Here is a 20,497-nt window from a genome sequence, read left to right as displayed (position 1 = left end):
GCCATTTTAGTCATTTTAGGGAAACTATACAGTTTTAAACTGATCTGGTTCTCGGTTTTAAACATTTCTAAAGTATCAAACAGGGCAAAGTAAAGCAAAACGGGCATAACTCGGGAACGGTTAAAGTGACGCCACCAAAATTCAAACTTGATCTCTGTTTTGTGGTAATAAGCATTGTGTATATGTTCCATAACATTTGGTTGAGGCAAACTAAAGTTAGAAAATGGAAACCAACTTTGGGACGTACTAACATACAGACTGACAAGGGTAAAACTTAACAAAAAGGGATGTGTGCCAACTACATGACATCCCCACCCCTAGATCGGCCAATTAACAACTCTTTTCTTGGAGAGCCTAATTTAATAAAGTGAAGATATACCGTACGAAAAACATAAGGTGGTAAGTTGATACACAGATAACCTGTATTTTCTGATTTTCTTTAAAAAAATCTTTCAGTAAATGTGAATAATAAGTCTTATAAATATTAGGTTTCACTTGTAGATAATGACGAACTCCGTCTGGTCCTGTTTGGAACTAAACAAAGTGGTAAAAGCGCGACAGGAGACATGATATTAGGAGAAGCTAAATTTCCATCACACTGTTTAACGAAAAGCAACACATCGATAAATATTCTTCATAGAACAATTAGGTGTGGAAAAACAATCAAAATCGTAGAAACTCCTGGATTTAAAATCGGTGAATTGGCGAGGGAAGAAGTCAAGGTAAACGTTGTGAAAAATATCAACTCAGCAACCCAACAACTCGGAGAGGAACCTCATGCATATCTGTATATTATTTCATCAAAAGCAAATTTAGATCAAGAGACGAAAGTGATCGATCTCATATACCGAAGATTGCGGAAATTATTAGATGTAATAATTATAGTCTTTACAGGGTTTGATTTTCTGCAACCTAAAGGGTTGTCGCGCTTTACGTACCTTGAAAGTCTGCAAGACAAATTTAAGACTTTTGTTGCAGACTGTAACGGTGAAAGCAGAATTATATTTTTTGATAATAGCAGACTTTTTAATGAAGCTTTAGCACATACGCAAGTATCAAAACTTATCAAAATCAAAAACCCCCTCCCTCTCCCTCTCCCAATATGGCTGGATCCGCGCCTGATGTTTCTTTTTTCGATATTCGTCCTGAACATACATGAAATATTTGCCACTGGACTTTAAGGAACTAATCATCAATCAATCTTTTTGATAATTTATAACAAACTGTTTAAAACCCGCCTTGTACATATATGTATACCTTATATTGTACACATATAAGGCAAGCTTTTAAATGACACATTTTATTCGTTATAGTTCGTGATAGTGCAGAGTCAATTTAGATTTCCATATTGGAATGTCTCTTTATACTGAATCATTGCATACCAGTAGATTTGTAAGGTATTGGATTATATGCACATATTTGCCTGTTTACTTTTGTTTAAATGTGGAAGCAACAAAAAAAGTTTCTTTAACGTATGATTACATGTCATTGCAGTCTTATATAATAAAATAATCTTAAAAACAGCAGGTCTTCAAATTTATAACCTCGGAGAAATAACAAAGAACGTAAAAATGGATTATATGACAGCTAAGGATATGGAGTCTCCTTGTATATATATCGAATGGAGGATTAAAGATTTCCTAAACCTTAAATGAGTAAAAGATCTAATTCAAGTTTTTTTTTTTTAGCTTAAACGATTTGATTCTTCAGGTACACTCAATATCGAGCAATCTTTATAAAGGTAACTCTCAAAAAACGTTTCAAACGCAATAAAAATCAGTGCGTGTTATATTCACAGTGAATTTCATGCATAATTCTTTTTAGTTTTATATTACTTTACTTTGTGAATTGTACCAAATGACATGCATGCATTGTACCCAAATGTTACCAAATTCTAACTCATTCAAACGGTTAACCGCCTAAAATGCTGATATAACTTGTTTCCAATTTACTTTTAAAAATCACAACATCACAAGTGTAACAGTAGAATATAAGTATTTTTTTTATTTCAATATTTGTCAAACTTTACCTTCTATACTATCTGCAACAGAATAACTAACTGCATCTAAAATATATATTGTTGTATTCGGTTTAACGATGAAACGGGAGTTGTAAATGTATATGATTTTAAAAATATATAACATTATTAATATACATATAAACAAGAAGATGTGGTATGATTGCCAATCAGACAACTCTCCACTAGAGACCAAATGACACAGAAATTAACAACTATAGGTCACCGTACGGCCTTCAACAATGAGCAAAGCCCATACCGCACAGTCAGCTATAAAAGGCCCCAATTGAAAATGACAATGTAAAACAATTCAAACGAGAAAACTAACGGCCTAATTTATGTACAAAAAATGAACGTTGTGTTAAACTATAGTTGAAGTATGCCACTCTAAAGTACGCATATGAAAGAATGAACGAACATCATTTCATAAAATGATTTGACATCTGAGAAATTTTCGCAATGGCAGTTTCGGTGGTTATCGCTTTGGGTAGTTCTGAATTAATTTCAGCAAGACATAGTTTTATGGCAGGCCTAGGGCAATCAACTAATGAGCATGTTGGCAATATAATAAGATTATACAAATTGTCTATTTTTTTTTAAGGAGAATGAGAGATTCAACAAGTTGGTGTTTAAGAACTACATGTATATATAATATTTTCTTTTTTCGTGGTATTTCACTTCCCTTTCGGTATATTTTTATAATCTTTAACTTTATCTCAATCGAGAAAACAGTTTGTCTACGTCTCCTCTATCAATAAACATTCAAAAGTATACCAAAAAAAAAAAACACAACCCATTTTTTTGTGATTATATTTATGTCGATCTTTCAAATATAGAATTTGAACTATAATTCATCATCGTCAGACTCTGATGAAGAGACACCAAGACTACGTAGCAACTTCGGAACCTTTTTCGTAATAAACTTGCTGTAGGCCTCATGATTTTTTTGAATCAAATTCATGAGCCGCATTTTTTTGCTTTTTGGTTTTTGTAGCTTGGCCCTCTTGGCAGCTTGCGGTTGCTCAATTTCCTCCTCATTCGTGTCCTCTCGTTCTTTTGGTTCCTCTGGCTCTTTCGATTCTTCCTGTTCTATATTTTGTTGTACTGAAGTAGCATTTTGGGTTTTTTTCGGCTCTGAATTAACTGGCCCGTTATTATCATCTTCAGAGGATAGATCTTCAAGTATTTTATCCCTTTTGTCATTTGCAGTTGATGGGCCAGGGACATTTTGATGATCTTTTGTCAACCTGGTCTCCAATATTTTTACTTTAGCAAGCTCTTCCCTACAATTTAAAAAAAAAGGAATAAAAATATATTTTCTAAGAGGATAAAAAGTACAAAGATACAACAGTTAAAACATTGATTGTGTGATGCTAAATTTCCAGTGACAAATATTTCATGCATGTTCAAGACGATACAATAATAAAAAATCAAATAAGCTTATGCAGTTAAGTCGCGATATAATTGTTTTTTAAAATGTTATATATAGATTTGTTTTAGTGGGAAAAAAGGGGGGACGTAGAAAAAACCAACCTTCATTAAATGAATTGCGATTGTTACAGCAAAACAGGTAGTTTAATGATGTTTGTTTCTGTTTTTTTTTTAATTTAGAATTTGTCTAACGCTATGTATATATCTCTGACAAAATATTGTAAATAGTTGACATAAATACATACTTGACCATGATATTCTTGATCTTATCTGCCGGAAGGGCCAACAGTTTGCCCAACTTTACTGATAATCTTGTTCTGATTTGTTTGTTGGTGCAATTTTTGTAGAGATCCTGTGCATCGTTTGTCAGAGTATGGATGTTTTCCTTTACTGTGTCAATTATTCTGTCCCACGAACACGGGTGTGTCTGATATGCCCGCAGCATAAGTAATAACTCCTGGTCAGATACTGCGACAATTTTCTTTTTCCGTTTTAGAATTGAGGGTCCTGCAAAAAAAGGTCAAATAATTAGAAAAATATTAAACCAGAAATTGTAAAAATTATCAAAACCAGGATATATTTTTGACGGCAAGACACCAAACGCGAGTTTGTTTAAAATTCTGATTAACGCACAGACGAACGGACAGACACCGGACAATATTTCAAGAGAACTGCGCGGAGGCGGGTTTGCTAATTATATTGTGTTACTTCCTTATCGTATTTTCCGGTGAATTTCAAGTGCACCATTTGAAGAGTATCAATTGAACGAAATTAGAACAGATATTTGCTATACAAAATAAGGTAGGTCACTTATTTGTTTTTTTTTTTTTTCATTTTGTACAGTTAGATAAGGTATATTATAGACTTGGAACACAAAACACACAAAAAAGGAAAAAAAAACGATCTCTCTATATATATATAACTAGTCACAAAAAATATATTGCAAAGATCACATATTTTTTTTTATTGTAAACTTACCTTTAATTGCGTCTATATCAGTCATGTTGTCAACTACAAGCTGGTCGAACATAAAACGTGGATAAAGGTGCGCTTGAAATGTAGAATAGGTCCACTCTAATATTTGGAATTTTACTATCTTTTCAAATACGTATAAATGGCAAATTTCAAGAAGAAAAAAAGTTTAGAAAAAAATAGAGCCTCCTTTCTTAATTGAAATCCCCCCCCCCCTTCTCCCCTCACCTTGAAAAAAAAACTATTTGCTCAATAAATTTTAGAATTTTCTGAATACGATACAGTAAGATACATAGGCGATTTTTTTTAAAAATTATACTATAGAGAACACTTATAATGAAGCCGTCGTCTAAACATGAAGTTATCCGCAAAATGAATACGTTGATTGAAAGGGATCAAAGGTAAAAGCTACAGACACAACTGTTAACAAACACCCTTATACATGTACATATATATGAAAAAAGAAGATGTGGTATGATTGCCAATGAGACAACTCCCCACATGAGACCAAAATACACAGAAATTATCAACTATAGGTAACCGTACGGCCTTCATCAACGAGCAAAGCCCATGCCGCATAGTTATAAAAGGCCCCTAAATGACAATGTAAAACATTTCAAACGAGAAAACTAACGGCCTAATTTATGTATAATTAATTCTGTTAAGGAGCAGTTGCGGATACAAAACTTAATCGTGTAAAAGAAGGAGGAACGGAAGGACGGAATCTCAATTTCAATGTACCGCCCGCTTTTATATACGTAGAAAATAAATGATGGATGTATTTGTGATATGTTGTTTTTTTTTCCAGTTTATTTCCGTTATCAGATGGGTGCGGTCCTAACCTGTACAAAAGTTAACTTTGAGCAGACTTGTTGACTGCTTTTCAAGTTAACTTGGGAAATTTTAAGCAGACAAGCAAGTTAACTTTGTCGTTGGTAGACCAGACCTACGGTCCTCTTTTTTAGGACTGCTGCAGACCTATTGACAGGTCTGCTCCAGACCAGACCTGTGGACAAGTCTGCTTTTGACCAGTCCTGAGGACAGGTCTGCCCCAGACCAGATCTGTGGACAGGTCTGCTCCTGACCAGACCTGTGGACAAGTCTGCTATTGACCAGACCTGGGAACAGGTCTTCTTTTGACAGATTATCGTGTTTAAGACTTTTGATTTTAATATGTAAACACTAATCGCATTGTTCTTTTTTCCCAGTATAGCAAATTTATTTACTCGTTAGACTCTATCGATATTATACACATTAAAAAAAAAAAAATTTTTCATTTCATATTCTTACATACATGAAACAATGGCTATAAAATTACACACTTGTGATCACATACAGCTATCATTAAAGAAAGGAAAGTTTTTATTTAATTAGAAGGCGGATAGAAAGGTTATCCAACGCATCGGAACAATATTTTTATGTCATGGGATATCAACATCATTGTCGACGTTGCTTCGTTCCCCATTTTTTACAGTCTCTAAGTCTTCCTAAATTTAACTTTATGCATTACATGGATATTTCATCGTAATTCACCTTGTTTGCCTTGGATTAACGATTCTGTTTTCGACAAAATATTCTAACGAAAATTGTACAGTGTCCGGATACATAAGGTGTTGAATAATTATGAACAATCTAGTCAATTTCGTCAGATTTGTCTTTACCGATTAAAAATGATGATATGGGACTTCCAAAAAAAAAAAAAAAAAACTCGTTGTGCACATCAATGAAATAGTTGCCACTTGAGGTTTAGCTACAAACAGACATAATGTACTAACAGTAGACTATTCCCAGAAGAGAACTTCTTATACTTTTCATTATAAAGTAAAAATGAAATCAGACATGTCAGTGTTGGATGATGCTGTCAAATATTTTTGTTATACACACCATCCCACTACAAACTGCTCAGAGTCTGAAAAGACCAGTTTTTGTGATCGACCAGTAAAGTCGAGCACACATTTTACTCGACAGTACTTAACTGTACTTAATTGTACTTGACTAGGTCTCGACTTTACTTAATTAGTCTGATTCAGTACTTGATGATCTTGGTGTAGTCTGAAATGGTCTCGACCAGTCTTGACCTGTCTCAACCTGTCTCGACTCAGTCTTAACCAGTCTCGACCTGTCTTGACTAGTCTGGACCTTCAAATTTAGTCTTCACTGGTATAAATCAGCCCATCTAACTAAATTAAATAAAGATCTTACAAAATTCCAGTTTATTTGTTAGTTTGATTCATTGCTGTGAAATGAAAAAATTTAATTAATAGGTAAAAAAAAAAATGATTAAATTCAGATAGGCATCTTTAATTTTTTTTATAACTTTTTCAAATAAACTTAGATTTTCATCTAACTATACAGCTACCTTGGTAATATATTAATCTTACTGAATCCCAGGTTGTTAAGAAGTTTGGTGTATTGCTGTCAAATTTAAGAATTAAATTAATCTAGGTCCAAAAAGCTAGGATTTGCAGTTCGGACAAAATAGAGATAGTACACTTTAATTTTTTTTATAACTTTTTCAAATCAATTAGGATTTTCATCAAACTATACAGCTATCTTAATAATATATTGATCTTACTAAATCATAGGTTATTATGTAGTTGGGTGTATTGCTGTCAAATTTAAGGATTAAATTAATCTAGGTCAAAAAAGCTAGAATTTGCAGTTTGGACTTTATTCAGATAGAAAACTTTAAATCTTTTTATAACTTTTTTCAAATCAACTTGGATTTTCATCAAACTATACAGCTACCTTTGTAATATATTGATCTTACTGAATCAAAGGTCATTATGTAGTTTGGTGTATTGCTGTCAAATTTAATCTAGGTCAAAAAAGCTAGGATTTGCAATTTTGGACAAAATTCTGATAGTACAATTTAATTTATTTTATAACTTTTTCAAATCAACTTGGATTTTCATCAAACTATGCAGCTATATTAGTAATATATTGATCTTACTGAATCACAGGTCATTATGTAGTTTGGTGTATTGCTGTCAAATTTAAGAATTAAAATAATCTAGGTAAAAAAAGTTTGAATTTGCAGTTCGGACTATATTCAGATAGTACACTTTAATTCTTTTTATAACTTTTTCAAATCAACTTAGATTTTCATCTTACTATACAGCTACCTTGGTAATATATTAATCTTACTGAATCCCAGGTTGTTAAGAAGTTTGGTGTATTGCTGTCAAATTTAAGAATTAAATTAATCTAGGTCCAAAAAGCTAGGATTTGCAGTTCAGACAAAACATGCAAAATAGAGATAGTACGCTTTAATTTTTTTTATAACTTTTTCAAATCAACTAGGATTTTCATCAAACTATACAGCTATCTTAGTAATATATTGATCTTACGGAATCATAGGTCATTATGTAGTTTGGTGTATTGCTGTCAAATTTAAGGATTAAATTAATTGAGGTCAAAAAAAGTTTGAATTTGCAGTTCGGACTATATTCAGATAGTACACTTTAATTTTTTTTATAAAAAACTTTTTCAAATCAACTTAGATTTTCATCTAACTATACAGCTATCTTAGTAATATATTGATCTTACTGAATCACAGGTCATTATGTAGTTTGGTGTATTGCTGTCAAATTTAAGAATTAAATGAATCTAGGAAAAAAAAGGTTGAATTTGCAGTTCGGACTATATTCAGATAGTACACTTTAATTCTTTTTATAACTTTTTTAAATCAACTTAGATTTTCATCTAACTATACAGCTACCTTGGTAATATATTAATCTTACTGAATCCCAGGTTGTTAAGAAGTTTGGTGTATTGCTGTCAAATTTAAGAATTAAATTAATCTAGGTCCAAAAAGCTAGGATTTGCAGTTCAGACAAAATAGAGATAATTCACTTTAATTTTTTTTATAACTTTTTCAAATCAACTAGGATTTTCATCAAACTATACAGCTATCTTAGTAATATATCGATCTTACTAAATCATAGGTCATCATGTAGTTGGGTGTATTGCTGTCAAATTTAAGGATTAAATTAATCTAGGTCAAAAAAGCTAGAATTTGCAGTTTGGACTTTATTCAGATAGTAAACTTTAAATCTTTTTATAACTTTTTCAAATCAACTTGGATTTTCATCAAACTATACAGCTACCTTGGTAATATATTGATCTTACTGAATCAAAGGTCATTATGTAGTTTGGTGTATTGCTGTCAAGTTTAATCTAGGTCAAAAAAGCTAGGATTTGCAATTTTGGACAAAATTCAGATAGTACAATTTAATTTATTTTATAACTTTTTCAAATCAACTTGGATTTTCATCAAACTATGCAGCTATCTTAGTAATATATAGATCTTACTGAATCACAGGTCATTATGTAGTTTGGTGTATTGCTGTCAAATTTAAGAATTAAAATAATCTAGGTAAAAAAAGTTTGAATTTGCAGTTCGGACTATAATCAGATAGTACACTTTAATTCTTTTTATAACTTTTTCAAATCAACTTAGATTTTCATCTAACTATACAGCTACCTTGGTAATATATTAATCTTACTGAATCCAATGTTGTTAAGAAGTTTGGTGTATTGCTGTCAAATTTAAGAATTAAATTAATCTAGGTCCAAAAAGCTAGGATTTGCAGTTCAGACAAAACATGCAAAATAGAGATGGTACACTTTAATTTTTTTTATAACTTTTTCAAATCAACTAGGATTTTCATCAAACTATACAGCTATCTTAGTAATATATTGATCGTACGGAATCATAGGTCATTATGTAGTTTGGTGTATTGCTGTCAAATTTAAGGATTAAATTAATCGAGGTAAAAAAAAGCTTGAATTTGCAGATCGGACTATATTCAGATAGTACACTTTAATTTTTTTTATAAAAAACTTTTTCAAATCAACTTAGATTTTCATCAAACTATACAGCTACCTTGGTAATATATTAATCTTACTGAATCCCAGGTTGTTAAGAAGTTTGGTGTATTGCTGTCAAATTTAAGAATTAAATTAATCTAGGTCCAAAAAGCTAGGATTTGCAGTTCAGACAAAATGGAGATAGTACACTTTAATTTTTTTTATAACTTTTTCAAATCAACTAGGATTTTCATCAAACTATACAGCTATCTTAGTAATATATTGATCTTGCTGAAACATAGGTCATTATGTAGTTTGGTGTATTGCTGTCAAATTTAAGGATTAAATTAATCTAGGTCAAAAAAGCTAGAATTTACAGTTCGGACTATATTCAGATAGTACACTTTAAATCTTTTTATTACTTTTTCAAATCAACTTAGATTTTCATCTAACTATACAGCTACCTTGGTAATATATTAATCTTACTGAATCCCAGGTTGTTAAGAATGTTGGTGTATTGCTGTCAAATTTAAGAATTAAATTAATCTAGGTCAAAAAAGCTTGGATTTGCAGTTCGGACAAAATAGAGATAGTAAACTTTAATTTTTTTTATAACTTTTTCAAATCAACTAGGATTTTCATCAAACTATACAGCTATCTTAGTAATAGTGTTTATTGATCTTACTGAATCATAGGTCATTATGTAGTTTGGTGTATTGCTGTCAAATTTAAGGATTAAATTAATCTAGGTAAAAAAAAGCTTGAATTTGCATTTCGGACTATATTCAGATAGTACACTTTAATTCTTTTTATAACTTTTTCAAATCAACTTAGATTTTCATCTAACTATACAGCTACCTTGGTAATATATTAATCTTACTGAATCCCAGGTTGTTAAGGAGTTTGGTGTATTGCTGTCAAATTTAAGAATTAAATTAATCTAGGTCCAAAAAGCTAGGATTTGCAGTTCAGACAAAACTTGCAAAATAGAGATGGTACACTTTAATTTTTTTTATAACTTTTTCAAATCAACTAGGATTTTCATCAAACTATACAGCTATCTTAGTAATATATTGATCTTAAGGAATCATAGGTCGTTATGTAGTTTGGTTTATTGCTGTCAAATTTAAGGATTAAATTAATCGAGGTAAAAAAAAAGCTTGAATTTGCAGATCGGACTATATTCAGATAGTACACTTTAATTTTTTTTATAAAAAACTTTTTCAAATCAACTTAGATTTTCATCAAACTATACAGCTACCTTGGTAATATATTAATCTTACTGAATCCCAGGTTGTTAAGAAGTTTGGTGTATTGCTGTCAAATTTAAGAATTAAATTAATCTAGGTCCAAAAAGCTAGGATTTGCAGTTCAGACAAAATGGAGATAGTACACTTTAATTTTTTTTATAACTTTTTCAAATCAACTAGGATTTTCATCAAACTATACAGCTATCTTAGTAATATATTGATCTTGCTGAAACATAGGTCATTATGTAGTTTGGTGTATTGCTGTCAAATTTAAGGATTAAATTAATCTAGGTCAAAAAAGCTAGAATTTACAGTTCGGACTATATTCAGATAGTACACTTTAATTCTTTTTATAACTTTTTCAAATCAACTTAGATTTTCATCTTACTATACAGCTACCTTGGTAATATATTAATCTTACTGAATCCCAGGTTGTTAAGAAGTTTGGTGTATTGCTGTCAAATTTAAGAATTAAATTAATCTAGGTCCAAAAAGCTAGGATTTGCAGTTCAGACAAAACATGCAAAATAGAGATAGTACACTTTAATTTTTTTTATAACTTTTTCAAATCAACTAGGATTTTCATCAAACTATACAGCTATCTTAGTAATATATTGATCTTACGGAATCATAGGTCATTATGTAGTTTGGTGTATTGCTGTCAAATTTAAGGATTAAATTAATTGAGGTCAAAAAAAGTTTGAATTTGCAGTTCGGACTATATTCAGATAGTACACTTTAATTTTTTTTATAAAAAACTTTTTCAAATCAACTTAGATTTTCATCTAACTATACAGCTATCTTAGTAATATATTGATCTTACTGAATCACAGGTCATTATGTAGTTTGGTGTATTGCTGTCAAATTTAAGAATTAAATGAATCTAGGAAAAAAAAGGTTGAATTTGCAGTTCGGACTATATTCAGATAGTACACTTTAATTCTTTTTATAACTTTTTTAAATCAACTTAGATTTTCATCTAACTATACAGCTACCTTGGTAATATATTAATCTTACTGAATCCCAGGTTGTTAAGAAGTTTGGTGTATTGCTGTCAAATTTAAGAATTAAATTAATCTAGGTCCAAAAAGCTAGGATTTGCAGTTCAGACAAAATAGAGATAATTCACTTTAATTTTTTTTATAACTTTTTCAAATCAACTAGGATTTTCATCAAACTATACAGCTATCTTAGTAATATATCGATCTTACTAAATCATAGGTCATTATGTAGTTGGGTGTATTGCTGTCAAATTTAAGGATTAAATTAATCTAGGTCAAAAAAGCTAGAATTTGCAGTTTGGACTTTATTCAGATAGTAAACTTTAAATCTTTTTATAACTTTTTCAAATCAACTTGGATTTTCATCAAACTATACAGCTACCTTGGTAATATATTGATCTTACTGAATCAAAGGTCATTATGTAGTTTGGTGTATTGCTGTCAAGTTTAATCTAGGTCAAAAAAGCTAGGATTTGCAATTTTGGACAAAATTCAGATAGTACAATTTAATTTATTTTATAACTTTTTCAAATCAACTTGGATTTTCATCAAACTATGCAGCTATCTTAGTAATATATAGATCTTACTGAATCACAGGTCATTATGTAGTTTGGTGTATTGCTGTCAAATTTAAGAATTAAAATAATCTAGGTAAAAAAAGTTTGAATTTGCAGTTCGGACTATAATCAGATAGTACACTTTAATTCTTTTTATAACTTTTTCAAATCAACTTAGATTTTCATCTAACTATACAGCTACCTTGGTAATATATTAATCTTACTGAATCCAATGTTGTTAAGAAGTTTGGTGTATTGCTGTCAAATTTAAGAATTAAATTAATCTAGGTCCAAAAAGCTAGGATTTGCAGTTCAGACAAAACATGCAAAATAGAGATGGTACACTTTAATTTTTTTTATAACTTTTTCAAATCAACTTAGATTTTCATCAAACTATACAGCTACCTTGGTAATATATTAATCTTACTGAATCCCAGGTTGTTAAGAAGTTTGGTGTATTGCTGTCAAATTTAAGAATTAAATTAATCTAGGTCCAAAAAGCTAGGATTTGCAGTTCAGACAAAATGGAGATAGTACACTTTAATTTTTTTTATAACTTTTTCAAATCAACTAGGATTTTCATCAAACTATACAGCTATCTTAGTAATATATTGATCTTGCTGAAACATAGGTCATTATGTAGTTTGGTGTATTGCTGTCAAATTTAAGGATTAAATTAATCTAGGTCAAAAAAGCTAGAATTTACAGTTCGGACTATATTCAGATAGTACACTTTAATTCTTTTTATAACTTTTTCAAATCAACTTAGATTTTCATCTTACTATACAGCTACCTTGGTAATATATTAATCTTACTGAATCCCAGGTTGTTAAGAAGTTTGGTGTATTGCTGTCAAATTTAAGAATTAAATTAATCTAGGTCCAAAAAGCTAGGATTTGCAGTTCAGACAAAACATGCAAAATAGAGATGGTACACTTTAATTTTTTTTATAACTTTTTCAAATCAACTAGGATTTTCATCAAACTATACAGCTATCTTAGTAATATATTGATCGTACGGAATCATAGGTCATTATGTAGTTTGGTGTATTGCTGTCAAATTTAAGGATTAAATTAATCGAGGTAAAAAAAAGCTTGAATTTGCAGATCGGACTATATTCAGATAGTACACTTTAATTTTTTTTATAAAAAACTTTTTCAAATCAACTTAGATTTTCATCAAACTATACAGCTACCTTGGTAATATATTAATCTTACTGAATCCCAGGTTGTTAAGAAGTTTGGTGTATTGCTGTCAAATTTAAGAATTAAATTAATCTAGGTCCAAAAAGCTAGGATTTGCAGTTCAGACAAAATGGAGATAGTACACTTTAATTTTTTTTATAACTTTTTCAAATCAACTAGGATTTTCATCAAACTATACAGCTATCTTAGTAATATATTGATCTTGCTGAAACATAGGTCATTATGTAGTTTGGTGTATTGCTGTCAAATTTAAGGATTAAATTAATCTAGGTCAAAAAAGCTAGAATTTACAGTTCGGACTATATTCAGATAGTACACTTTAAATCTTTTTATTACTTTTTCAAATCAACTTAGATTTTCATCTAACTATACAGCTACCTTGGTAATATATTAATCTTACTGAATCCCAGGTTGTTAAGAATGTTGGTGTATTGCTGTCAAATTTAAGAATTAAATTAATCTAGGTCAAAAAAGCTTGGATTTGCAGTTCGGACAAAATAGAGATAGTAAACTTTAATTTTTTTTATAACTTTTTCAAATCAACTAGGATTTTCATCAAACTATACAGCTATCTTAGTAATAGTGTTTATTGATCTTACTGAATCATAGGTCATTATGTAGTTTGGTGTATTGCTGTCAAATTTAAGGATTAAATTAATCTAGGTAAAAAAAAGCTTGAATTTGCATTTCGGACTATATTCAGATAGTACACTTTAATTCTTTTTATAACTTTTTCAAATCAACTTAGATTTTCATCTAACTATACAGCTACCTTGGTAATATATTAATCTTACTGAATCCCAGGTTGTTAAGGAGTTTGGTGTATTGCTGTCAAATTTAAGAATTAAATTAATCTAGGTCCAAAAAGCTAGGATTTGCAGTTCAGACAAAACTTGCAAAATAGAGATGGTACACTTTAATTTTTTTTATAACTTTTTCAAATCAACTAGGATTTTCATCAAACTATACAGCTATCTTAGTAATATATTGATCTTAAGGAATCATAGGTCGTTATGTAGTTTGGTTTATTGCTGTCAAATTTAAGGATTAAATTAATCGAGGTAAAAAAAAAGCTTGAATTTGCAGATCGGACTATATTCAGATAGTACACTTTAATTTTTTTTATAAAAAACTTTTTCAAATCAACTTAGATTTTCATCAAACTATACAGCTACCTTGGTAATATATTAATCTTACTGAATCCCAGGTTGTTAAGAAGTTTGGTGTATTGCTGTCAAATTTAAGAATTAAATTAATCTAGGTCCAAAAAGCTAGGATTTGCAGTTCAGACAAAATGGAGATAGTACACTTTAATTTTTTTTATAACTTTTTCAAATCAACTAGGATTTTCATCAAACTATACAGCTATCTTAGTAATATATTGATCTTGCTGAAACATAGGTCATTATGTAGTTTGGTGTATTGCTGTCAAATTTAAGGATTAAATTAATCTAGGTCAAAAAAGCTAGAATTTACAGTTCGGACTATATTCAGATAGTACACTTTAAATCTTTTTATTACTTTTTCAAATCAACTTAGATTTTCATCTAACTATACAGCTACCTTGGTAATATATTAATCTTACTGAATCCCAGGTTGTTAAGAATGTTGGTGTATTGCTGTCAAATTTAAGAATTAAATTAATCTAGGTCAAAAAAGCTTGGATTTGCAGTTCGGACAAAATAGAGATAGTACACTTTAATTTTTTTTTATAACTTTTTCAAATCAACTTGGATTTTCATCAAACTATACAGCTATCTTAGTAATAGTATTTATTGATCTTACTGAATCATAGGTCATTATGTAGTTTGGTGTATTGCTGTCAAATTTAAGGATTAAATTAATCTAGGTAAAAAAAAGCTTGAATTTGCATTTCGGACTATATTCAGATAGTACACTTTAATTCTTTTTGTAACTTTTTCAAATCAACTTAGATTTTCATCTAACTATACAGCTACCTTGGTAATATATTAATCTTACTGAATCTTAGGTTGTTAAGGAGTTTGGTGTATTGCTGTCAAATTTAAGAATTAAATTAATCTAGGTCCAAAAAGCTAGGATTTGCAGTTCAGACAAAACATGCAATATAGAGATGGTACACTTTAATTTTTTTTATAACTTTTTCAAATCAACTAGGATTTTCATCAAACTATACAGCTATCTTAGTAATATATTGATCGTAAGGAATCATAGGTCATTATGTAGTTTGGTTTATTGCTGTCAAATTTAAGGATTAAATTAATCGAGGTAAAAAAAAGCTTGAATTTGCAGATCGGACTATATTCAGATAGTACACTTTAATTTTTTTTATAAAAAACTTTTTCAAATCAACTTAGATTTTCATCAAACTATACAGCTACCTTGGTAATATATAAATCTTACTGAATCCCAGGTTGTTAAGAAGTTTGGTGTATTGCTGTCAAATTTAAGAATTAAATTAATCTAGGTCCAAAAAGCTAGGATTTGCAGTTCAGACAAAATGGAGATAGTACACTTTAATTTTTTTTATAACTTTTTCAAATCAACTAGGATTTTCATCAAACTATACAGCTATCTTAGTAATATATTGATCTTGCTGAAACATAGGTCATTATGTAGTTTGGTGTATTGCTGTCAAATTTAAGGATTAAATTAATCTAGGTCAAAAAAGCTAGAATTTACAGTTCGGACTATATTCAGATAGTACACTTTAAATCTTTTTATAACGTTTTCAAATCAACTAGAATTTTCATCAAACTATACAGCTATCTTTGTAATATATTGATCTTGCTGAAACATAGGTCATTATGTAGTTTGGTGTATTGCTGTCAAATTTAAGGATTAAATTAATCTAGGTCAAAAAAGCTAGAATTTACAGTTCGGACTATATTCAGATAGTACACTTTAAATCTTTTTATAACTTTTTCAAATCAACTTAGATTTTCATCTAACTATACAGCTACCTTGGTAATATATTAATCTTACTGAATCCCAGGTTGTTAAGAATGTTGGTGTATTGCTGTCAAATTTAAGAATTAAATTAATCTAGGTCAAAAAAGCTTGGATTTGCAGTTCGGACAAAATAGAGATAGTAAACTTTAATTTTTTTTATAACTTTTTCAAATCAACTAGGATTTTCATCAAACTATACAGCTATCTTAGTAATAGTATTTATTGATCTTACTGAATCATAGGTCATTATGTAGTTTGGTGTATTGCTGTCAAATTTAAGGATTAAATTAATCTAGGTAAAAAAAAGCTTGAATTTGCATTTCGGACTATATTCAGATAGTACACTTTAATTCTTTTTATAACTTTTTCAAATCAACTTAGATTTTCATCTAACTATACAGCTACCTTGGTAATATATTAATCTTACTGAATCCCAGGTTGTTAAGGAGTTTGGTGTATTGCTGTCAAATTTAAGAATTAAATTAATCTAGGTCCAAAAAGCTAGGATTTGCAGTTCAGACAAAACATGCAAAATAGAGATGGTACACTTTAATTTTTTTTATAACTTTTTCAAATCAACTAGGATTTTCATCAAACTATACAGCTATCTTAGTAATATATTGATCTTAAGGAATCATAGGTCATTATGTAGTTTGGTTTATTGCTGTCAAATTTAAGGATTAAATTAATCGAGGTAAAAAAAAGCTTGAATTTGCAGATCGGACTATATTCAGATAGTACACTTTAACTTTTTTTATAAAAAACTTTTTCAAATCAACTTAGATTTTCATCAAACTATACAGCTACCTTGGTAATATATTAATCTTACTGCGGAGCGTAATTTCCAAACACTGTCCAGAAACGGGACAATTTCAGTAAAAAATAACATAAACAGTATATTGTTATTCAATCTTGAATGACAGCATGTTACCTTGCATAATGGAAGAATTACTAAGATATAAAGCCAAGATGTTTATTTTTTCAAAAAATAACGCTATTTATATGACATTACATAACGTCATAATGGTGTTCACGTCACGTCCTAAGGAAGTTTCGCGCTTTTCAATTAGCTAACGTCAAGCACTTTGCAGTGGTTGGAAGAAAACGTTCAGTTTTTGCAACACAGCACTATATTTTACGAAATTTCAAGTCAGTTTTACATATGTTCAGTTTTAAATCAAATCAAATATTTTATTGGATAAAGCACATATAAAAAAATATGACATTGCGTAATCCAAGTGTACAACATACATGACATATATACAACATGACAAATAACGTAAATAAAACATAAGGTATAGCAAGAGAAAATTAATGATATGTTGTTTATATATAACTACAAGTTTATTTTTTGTATTGTACTTCCATAACTTATGGTAGACTAACTGACACTAAGCATTGTTATGAACTTCAAAGGCTTGTCTCATATATTTACAAATTTGTTTGGCATTAGCCAACTTATTTGGATTAATTAAATATATTACTGATTTGATAGCATCATCTTTAACCAAATTTTTGAAAACACTTAAATTCTCTCGAAGGTTTTTATATAGGGGACATTATAAAAGGAAGTGCACACCATATTTAGCTTTATCTCTGAAAAAGTTGCAGAATCTTTCAGTTGCTAAATTTTTTGATAAACTGTATCACCCCATTTCAATAGCAAGTGAATGTGCACTTATTCTTATTTTTGTGAGAAGTGATCTCTCATATTTTGGTATATCAAAGCGTAGGTAAGCTTTTAAGTCAAATGATGAGCAAGTTTTACCATAAAATCTTAGTTTACCAGTGCTGTGTTATTAGATTTATTAAGCTCAAATTGATATAATATTTTGCATTTATAAAAGTTTTTTTTAGTGAATCTCCAAACGCAGTATATAATTATAACCTATACAATAAATATTTCTTTTGTTTTAATTATTGTAATTGTGTTTTCTATGTACAATCACCTGTACATGTATTTTCATAGCACGCTAATATTAAAATCTGAACTGACAAAATAATTACATGATTGTTTAGGGGCCAGCTGCGTTGAAAACCCATCGGTGGCCTTGTGCTGTTTTCTGCCTTTTGGTCGGGTTGTTGTCTCTTTGACACATTCCCCGTTTCCATTGTCTATTCAGATTTAAAGGATGTATTTTTCCCTAAAAAAAAATATCGTCACACCTAAAAAGGCCAACATTTTATTGGCTTAATTATGATGCAATTAAGCCTTAATTTCTTAACAAAGACCCATTTAAGATTAATGGTGTTTACACATACACACACGCATGCACAATTTATATCCTTTACTTTAATAAAAATGTTTAAAGATGCAAAAAAAATTCTGTGAAATGTATTGCTATATATACTGCATATTTATATATACTGTAAAGAGGAGTTTGATTATCCCTCAACAATACTGGTTGTTTTTTCGGCTTTAAAAATTTGCTCAATATTCCTACTACACTAGTGATACACAGACTGCTAACCACAATTGGCAAAAACAATAGATTTATCCATACGAAAAAAGAATCACTATCGAAATTAAAATCTGAACTGAAAAAAATGTCGGATTTAAAGAACGTATTTAAATAAACTTTCTCTCTATAGCATGCACTATAATCAGTTTATTGCCTATCGTCTATTACCAAATTTGTTTGCGACATTGTAATAGCGATGTTGGTTTATTGGTTGCAATAATGAAAACTTTTGTGTGTGCCTTTTTTAAGAAAATCTAAATAGCATGTATAGTCAGGAGTGAAACCATCTATATAAAACTGTATATAAACTGTAAAATGACTTTAAAAAGGTTTGTTGTTAAATCCTACAGAAAAAATGATAGGTACATATATACAAGTGATCTTTTTCCAAATAATAACTTGTAGAGAAAAAATGTCTTTCGGGACGTTAAAATGAAAATGGTAAGTTGGTCATATACGTAGCCCATACTTTAGTGTTCAAAAGTAGAATAGTGGAATTCATGCTTTTTGGTCTTTAATTGCGTTAAAAAACTGAAACATTAATGAACAATATCGACGAGTGAAAAGTCATATGGAAAATTTATCTGTCTTCGGAGATATCCTCCTCCAAGTGAAACTGTAATCGTCTTGATTCCTTATCTTTGTAGACGATGGTTGCACCAACGGTAGTGTCACCGCATGAAATATGTCTTGTGTTTATTATTGTTATTCATGTTTTTCTATGCTATACATGTATTCATATCATATTCCATATGTCATATTCATTATCATATCACATTGACGCTTGAGGAATAACAATCCAAATCAAGCACACTTTTTTACCTGCATGATTTCTAGTTACCGCCAAAAATTCTCTTCTTACCTGTAATATCTTTTCATACCTGTATTTTGCTATTCAGACATTGGAACCTGTGGATGGGTTGCGCCATTAGCTATATATTTACATGTTTGTTTTCTTTTTCTGTTTCTTAGTTTTTAGGTTCGGTTCTAATATTTTCGTTAATAACTGCTTCATTTCTTTGAATACTATAGTTCAGTGATATATTTATACTATTTGTAACTATCATTGTATATATATTTACAGAATAAATAATTAGAGGGCCCTTACGAATTTATGTAGCTATATGGGAAAAATATAACCCACGAAAACTAATTCCAAAATAACACCGTATGTGTTCATTCATATGCGTACATCAATGTAATATTGACACATCTTTAGGAAAGATCTTTTATTACAACTTTCGATTTTATTCTTTTTTTCCCCAACTTTGCGTTTTACACTAAATATATATAACACGTTAAGTTTAAGGAAAATATAGAACTTTGTTTGAAGCATCGTATTCAGTATCAGCATGATATGAGGAAAAACATTATACTAGTCTCAAATTTAAACATCGTAAGGTGTTATTTCATTGGATAAATGGGAAGGAAGATTTGCCCTCTTACTGCGGCAGGGACGTATATGTCTTCCCCTGGCTTACTGCGGGAAGGACATATATGTCCTTTGTGTAAAAAAAATAGTTTTTTTTTTCCTTTTCCTTATATTTCTAAAAAATACCCCTTCCTTTATTAATTGAATACATTTCATATATTTGAATCATTATGTGGTTATTATTTTTGTTATTTTTTTCTTTTTACCCATCTTTTTTATAAAACGTCATCATTACGTCATATTTTATTTGACGTCAACTGACGTCGTAATTGAGTTGAAGGCAAGATAGCGCTTCCAAATTTTAGAATGAGCCATTTAAATGCTTCTTATTATTAAGATAACACAGAGTCATACAGAAAAAAATCAATATAAAAAAAAATAGTCATTGAGCTGCACAAACAAATATATTTGCTAATTGGTTTTAATT

At 29.8% G+C, this 20,497-nt stretch overlaps 1 protein-coding gene across 2 annotated transcripts in view; it reads right to left on the bottom strand.

The window, feature by feature from the left end:
* Positions 1-20,497, bottom strand: part of LOC127711258 (uncharacterized) — a 270,314-nt gene that overhangs the window by 24,584 nt on the left and 225,233 nt on the right. Inside the window, exon 5 of one of the 2 annotated variants that reach the window (XM_052217256.1) lies at positions 2,030-2,065. The exons of the other annotated variant lie outside the window; for it this stretch is intronic. Within the exon in view, the coding sequence (XP_052073216.1) occupies positions 2,030-2,065 (36 nt within the window). The remainder of the gene's footprint in view (positions 1-2,029; positions 2,066-20,497) is intronic. 2 annotated transcript variants of the gene reach the window in all.

This window comes from Mytilus californianus, unplaced genomic scaffold, assembly GCF_021869535.1.
Source record: "Mytilus californianus isolate M0D057914Y unplaced genomic scaffold, xbMytCali1.0.p SCAF_8, whole genome shotgun sequence".
In the NCBI taxonomy this organism is placed as follows: domain Eukaryota; kingdom Metazoa; phylum Mollusca; class Bivalvia; order Mytilida; family Mytilidae; genus Mytilus; species Mytilus californianus.
The sequence above is the reverse complement of the archived record's forward strand: the minus strand, read 5'-3'. Positions and strand labels throughout refer to the sequence as shown.